We start from the raw sequence: 7,500 nt of genomic DNA, 5'->3' as shown, positions 1-7,500 counted from the left end.
TAATGATCTAAAAACGCCTAAGCATGAGAAATATGGAATTCTGATATGACATAAACTTTCACTTTCGGGTCATTTGATTTTTCTATTTATTTTAAGTAGAAATAAAATTTGCGTTTGGAGTTATTCCAAAGAATTCAGCTGGTAACAATATTCTACATCACAGGATGCAGTCTTTATGATCGTGCCCAGCACCTCACCTTAGAGCCCCAGAGAAGATTCCAGAGACGAACAATCCAGGGAGTCCCTTCCATGTTCCAAGGGTGTCCATCACAAACAGAGGGAACAATTGATCTCCTTTTGTCACAGTACCCGAAGTGAGTGGATCACAGTCCCAGTATTTGGCGTAAACTACCATCCCTCCAAAGGCACAGCTGATCATCAAGATGAACAGTCCAACGAGGTTTATCCAGAGGGCTTGCACAGCCATGTATTTTTCTTTGACACATAAGTATCTTTGTACCTGAAATGAAACATGGGTAGCTGATAATTTCTGTGGTAATTAGTAAATCTTTATCAAATGGACCCTGCTTTGGACACGAGAATTTAAGCCTTCTAAAGTATATATAGGCCAAATATTATGGCATTGCACACCACCAGGTTAAGGAAGAAAATACCTGTGCTTGGTTAACGCCATAGATGGTGACCCAGGTGAAGTACCCTCCTATAATCAAAGTCCAGAAGGTGTGCCTCGTTGTTGGGTTGGGGTCAAAATCGATGAGATCTGCTCTGCCGCTCTCATAATTCTTCTGCCAGACATAGCTAAATCCGCCCACGTCAACCGTTCCCTTGATGATAACGAACAGCATACTGGCGTACATGATAACCATCTATTGGCGTAGAAGTAAAAAAAGAACGACGAGGTTATTTTGGAAGTTCTGCGGGTAACTATACGATATGATATTGGAAAATGAAATTTGCAAAGATCTTTATCTTTATAAGCTTATCAGGTGATATCTAATTAGCGGACCAGTGTCATTAGGTATAGCAAGAAACTGAGAGAAATACTCATTCTTTACTGCAGGTACATTAGGGGTCTTGATTTTCTATTACAGGTGCCCATAAATAACATTAGGTTATACTGATGTAACATAAGAAAGCAGTAAGATGAAAAATGATGTAAATACTTTCAAAAACTATTCATTAACCTAAAGATCTAGTAATTTCAAGCACAGTGCTAGCTGGTCAGAGTGTGTATATGTTCTATATATATAATATATATATATATATGTATATATATATATATAGAGAGAGAGAGAGAGAGAGAGAGAGAGAGAGAGAGAGAGAGAGAGAGAGAGAGAGAGAGAGAGAGAGAGAGAGAGAGAGAGAGTTTCACATGAAAAAACACTTAACTAATGTTTGTTTACCTGCAATGCGTCAGTCCAGAGCACAGCCTTCATGCCTCCCAGAGTTGTATAGAAAATGCACACGAAACAGATCAGACTGACAGACAGGTAAACGTTGATACCAGTGACCTGGGCCAGAGCCAGAGCAGGGGCATAGACCACGATAGCCATGTAGAGGCACATCTGGGCAAAAAGATAAGAAAAAGAAAATCAGTGCATCATAGAAATGAAAGGTAATACGTAAGGAGAGCGTATATATTACATATAAATATGTATGTGTTATATACTGCCATCGATAGAGTATTATAGGAAGATATCAGAAATTCTATCCATGGTACTCATAGAATTCCTTCCATTCATCCCTTGGATTACATTTATAATCTGATGAGCAAAAAGACAAATGTAATTTCTAATATTGATTCTGAGGTTAGCTTCAAGATTAATACTGCTAACCATTTATAGTAATAATGATAATAATCATATTAATAATGACAATGATAATAATGAGAATAAGTAAGAAGCTTTATTCCTTGTTTTATAAAGTGTTATTTTAACAGAAATACACTAGAATAATTCTTGAGCTTTTACAAGGACTAAATAGACTGCCTCTCATAGACGGAAAAATGTGCTTCAATTATCATCTTTAAACGACTTGATTTTACTTTATGGTCTTATACGATGATGATGAAAATCATAATAATAATAACAGTAATAGGTAAAAGTTACAGTATCAGTGATACTATTGATATTAATAATGATAATCTGATATTAAGGCGTCTACAAGTACATACGATTTCTAATGAATATTACAGATTTTCAGCAGCGTCTAAGTTTCTGAAAATAGAACCCCATGAACGGGGTTCTCGAGTCAGTTTTAAAAGGCTCGAATGATATATTCTTAATCATAAAACAAGTCGATAATCATAAGGATAAGATCAATGACGATTTAAGGTTTTGTGTTTCTGAAATGATAAATTTGATGTAAATGATAATTTTCTTATTCATCTTACCTGCAGAACGAATGTTGCCGATCCCAGCCAACGCACAGGACGACTAAATCTCATTTCAAGGTATTGGTAGGCAGAGGTTACCTGAGGAAGAGTAGCAAAATTAAGAATTGATAAAAGGCAGAACTTGAGTAATACTAAGTCAATTATCTGTTTCAGCGCCATGTTGGAAAACAAAATTATTATACTTAATAAATGGAGAAGTATTGAATTAAAAGCTCAAGATAGAGACAACTGGCGAAATCTAACAGAGGCCCTTTGCGTCAATAGGCATAGGAGAAGATGTCGATGATGATGATGATACTTAATCACATGGATTTAAGAATGATTAACGTCGGTAGAGGATATTCATACTTTTTTTTTATAAAGAAAATTCTTGTCGTTGATGAAAAAGAAAAAAAAACATCAGAGTATATCAACTTAAAACCTGTATTAGCTACAAAAAACTAACAAAAACACCGAAACTGAGAGAGGACGTACCTGAATTTCATGAAAGACAGGGAAATATAAGTAGGCAGCGGCGGGCATAACAAGGATGTAAGAGAATCCAACCAGCCAATAGATGAAGCCGTATTGGTACACTTCTGAAGGCGTTCCCAGCAAGGTAATGGCTGACATGAAGCTGTAGAGAAATTTTTGATGACCAAGTGTGGCATAATGTTTGAAAACAATCACATGGTTTATGTATGTATGAATGTAGGTATATATATATATATATATATATATATATATATATATATATATATATATATATATATATATAGATAGATATAGATATATATATATATATATATATACATATATATATATATATATGTGTGTGTATATATATATATATATATATATATATATATATATATATATATATATATATATATATATATATATATGTATATATATATATATATATATATATATATATATATATATATGTGTGTGTATATATATATATATATATATATATATATATATATATATATATATATATATCACAATGTTTTATCACCTTTCCTTACCTTTCTAATATAATTTAATTTTCATGGAAACTTTTGTGCAAGATCTCGACATTTTGGCTTCTTCCATAGGAATAATGGACGTAAATGATAAGAATAAGAACAATGCCAATAATTTAAGAAGAGAAATTAAAGGAATAGATAAGGTCTGAACATTAATTTCATATTCAAAATTACTTAACAATACCAAATGAAAATGACAAGCAATCAGATAATCTAATTTTCTTTGGAAAAAAACATACTAGAATTTATTGCTACAAAATATATAAAATTATATATGAATGGAATTGAAACTTATTTAGCTAGATAACTAAATTTGTTTGTATCGAGATAAGTTAACTAGAATGTCCGAAGTATTTGGTAAGGGGTTATCGCTCTAATAACAGATGAGTTATATGACAGATCAAATCATTTGTTATCTAATATTGCTCCCTAATGATGAAATATCGAATTATCATTTGGCTACTACATATTTATTTGAAAAAAAAAAAATTCTCAAACCTGACCTCCCCTCTTGAAAACTGCTGGTATTTTCATTATCAACATACACATCCTCATTATCACATGAGTCTACTGTATCCTTTCTTACCTGGCAATGAGAGACATGGCCACAGGGAAAGTCGTCATAGACTTGCCAGCCATGAGGAACTCTTTGGTGCCGCCATCCTTCTTGCCAAAGAAGCCATAGAAAATTCCGATTAAAGCCGAAACCAACAGCATCGCCACGAAGACGAGGTAGTCGGCCCAGCTGAACCTCTGCACGAGGTCATCGACGTTGATCGCCATGATTAGCGGTTGATAAGAGTTCTGTATTGGCGAGGGTGCGTTTGAATATTAAGATTGGAGACCGTTGATCGATCGGGGTCTCTTTTCCCGAAGATCTCTCAAAATAAGGAAGCGAATAGACGCGGATCTAGTCTTTCGTCTTTCTGGAAAAAGAAAATATATATTGGATTACCAATGCAGATAAGTGTATTATTTACATCAAAATAATATAAAGCCTCAATTGACAGGATACATATTTCAAAATTAAAGAAACGAAGAATAAGATGTCTAAAAACCTAGAGGTTCATAATTTTAAGCAATATTGACTGTACAACATATACATATAGCTAAAAAACAACGGTAGCCATAATAATCACTTTAAGAATATTGATGAAAATATATGTAGTCAAAGCATTTAAAAAACATAAAACCCATAATCAAGATTGCTTTAAAAGTACATAGAAAACTGAATATCATATATTAGTTTTAAAGGTACTGGTAAAAATACATGTATTTAAATCAGTGGAGAGCATATAAAACAATAATAAAAAATCATAAAAAAAACTAAATGCATTATAAAAGCTTTAAAAGTATTGATAGATATATCAAAAGTATTTTGATAATAATAATAATAATAATAATAATAATAATAATAATAATAATAATAATAATAATAATAATAATACATACATACCTTTCTGAATTTATTTAAACCTACTGCTAAGTAAGAGTCAAGTTTGACTACTTGGGCTGATTAATAATAATAATAATAATAATAATAATAATAATAATAATAATAATAATGATCATTATTGTTACTATCATTATTATTATTATAATTATTATTATTATTATTATTTTGCTATTACTATCTTATTATTATTATTATTATTATTATTATTATTATTATTATTATTATTATTATTATTATTATTATATAATTTAATATAAATTAAATCTAAGCAAAAAAACTAAATTACAGATAACATCTGATAAATACGATTTAGATTTTATCAATTAAACTTAATCTTTTGAAAAATTTAAAATCTTAAAACAAACTTGTAAATATAATAGGTGATAAAAGCCTACTCCCGAACCCCATCTACCCGAAGGTAAGACCAGGGTGGACCAGGCAATAGTAGAATTATAGACTCCCATTAACGCTCATCTCTAACCAACATAGATGGTGAGGTTATGAGATTTTCTTGATGGTATTCAGGTTATATGATTTAACAGAGATAGAGCAAGATAATAATTGTGAAGCCCCACGGAGTCTGGTTGACAAAAACATATCAGGAGAGACATTACACAGGTTTCGTTTCGATCACCTCTATGGAATTATGACAAATACTTTTAATAGAAAAATTTCTTAGGTAAGTAAAATAAAAAATCATCACTGGTTCTAAAAGCATAACTTGAATTTACGAAATCACTCCGATCTCACAAATATACATACATATATATATATATATATATATATATATATATATATATATATATATATATATATATATATATATATGAATATAAATATATATATATATATATATATATATATATATATATATATATATATATATATATATCAATAACTGAGTCGGGATACCTTAACGTGGTGAAAGGGTTTGTGTATCGCCATGATCAGAAAATCTGTACTAGTCAGAGCCACGCATAGGCCTACTAGGTTGGTTTGTTGTGAGTGGTCATACGAAAATATCCCACCATAATAATCCGTATTGACCAGCAATGAAAAATGGCCAAAACTTTGACATGAATTAACTTGTGTGAGGCCTTTGTTCTGTAGTGGACTATAAACTGCTGCATTTGTTGTTTGTTATTGTTTTATATATATATATATATATATATATATATATATATATATATATATATATATATATATATATATATATATATATATATGTGTGTGTGTGTGTGTGTATGTATAGTTATCATTACTATCATTATTATTATTATTACTTGCTACGCTATAACCTTAGTTGGGATAGCAGGATGCTATAAGCCCAGGGGCTCCAACAAGGAAAATAGCCCACTGAGGAAAGAAAAAAAAAATAATTTCAAGAACAGTAACAAAAATAATATAAATATCTACTGCATAAACTATTAAAAAAAGATTAACAAAACAAGAGGAAGAGAAATAAGATAGAATAGTGTGCCCAAGTGTGCCCTCAAACAAAAGATCTCTAACCCAAGACAATGGAAAACCATGGTACAGAGGCTGTGGCACTACCCAAGACTAGAGAAAAGCGGTTTGATTTTGGAGTGTCCTTCTTCTAGAAGAGCTGCTTACCATAGCCAAAGAGTCTTTTCTACTCTTACCAAGAGGGAAGTAGCCACTGAACAATTATAGTGCAGTAACCCCTTGGGTGAAGAAGAATTGTTTAGTAATCTCAGTGTTGTCAGTTGTATGAGGACAGAGGAAAATATATATAAAGAATAGGCCAGACTATTCGGTGTATGTTTAGGCAAATGGAAAATGATCAGTAACCAGAGAGAAGAATCCAATGTAGTACTGTCTGACCAGTCAAAGGACCCCATAATTCTCCAGAGGTGGCATCTCAACGGGTGGCTGGTGTATGTGTATATATATATATATATATATATATATATATATATATATATATATATATATATATATATATATATATATATATATATATATATATATATATATATATATATATATATATATATATATATATATATATATATATATACAAAACGATCCAGAGTCCTAGCAAGCATTAGTGCGTCAATGTAACGCTTATTCAAAATGGTAACTTTGGCTAATATGTGTGTTTTATATATATTCAAAGATCAATATTATTAGGATAAACGTGGTAATCAATACATTATTTGGACACCATTTCCTCCTTTGGCATCATATAAATAAAGATGTGGAGAAGCTTTTTTTTTTTTTTTTTTTTTTTTTTTTTTTTTTTTTGTAAATAAGAATTCCGAAATCGACCAAAAAGTCTTGTAATTGTTGTGTGAGTCTTTTTAGAATAATATAGCTGATGTTTTGACAAGAAAAATGTAGCATTGATATTTCAAAATCGTAATTATTAAACTATAGCGTTTACTGAGCGAAGTTCCAAATATTTCCTCGGTGTCATTTAGCGTCATTAGAAATACGAGGAGGGTAAGAGTTACCAATAAGTGAATTACACACGAGGATCGTTGAAATAAGGTCACAGGTCTTTTGCTGTATACTGTGCAAGAACTACGTTGATCATTTAAGAAAAGGTGTTCAATAATACAGTAGTCGAAACATATAAGTACTTACTGCTATTGCATCCTACGAGCAGCATTTACACTCAAGCAGAATAACAACACATTTTAACGCATTTCGAG

The 7,500-nt window shown here is 31.0% G+C and overlaps 1 protein-coding gene across 2 annotated transcripts in view; it reads right to left on the bottom strand.

Annotated features, from left to right (window-relative positions):
* Positions 1-7,500, bottom strand: part of LOC137631141 (sodium-coupled monocarboxylate transporter 1-like) — a 93,926-nt gene that overhangs the window by 11,941 nt on the left and 74,485 nt on the right. For both annotated transcript variants that reach the window (XM_068362818.1, XM_068362817.1), the window contains exons 2-7: positions 3,953-4,292; positions 2,831-2,972; positions 2,354-2,434; positions 1,365-1,526; positions 615-827; positions 198-460 (exon numbers count right to left, since the gene is read on the bottom strand). In XM_068362818.1, the coding sequence (XP_068218919.1) occupies positions 198-460; positions 615-827; positions 1,365-1,526; positions 2,354-2,434; positions 2,831-2,972; positions 3,953-4,149 (1,058 nt within the window). In that variant the 5' untranslated portion in view covers positions 4,150-4,292. The remainder of the gene's footprint in view (positions 1-197; positions 461-614; positions 828-1,364; positions 1,527-2,353; positions 2,435-2,830; positions 2,973-3,952; positions 4,293-7,500) is intronic.

The sequence above is a fragment of the Palaemon carinicauda genome, chromosome 39, assembly GCF_036898095.1.
Source record: "Palaemon carinicauda isolate YSFRI2023 chromosome 39, ASM3689809v2, whole genome shotgun sequence".
Taxonomy (NCBI): Eukaryota; Metazoa; Arthropoda; class Malacostraca; order Decapoda; family Palaemonidae; genus Palaemon; species Palaemon carinicauda.
Note: the sequence above shows the minus strand (reverse complement) of the source record. Positions and strands in the feature narration are given on the sequence as shown.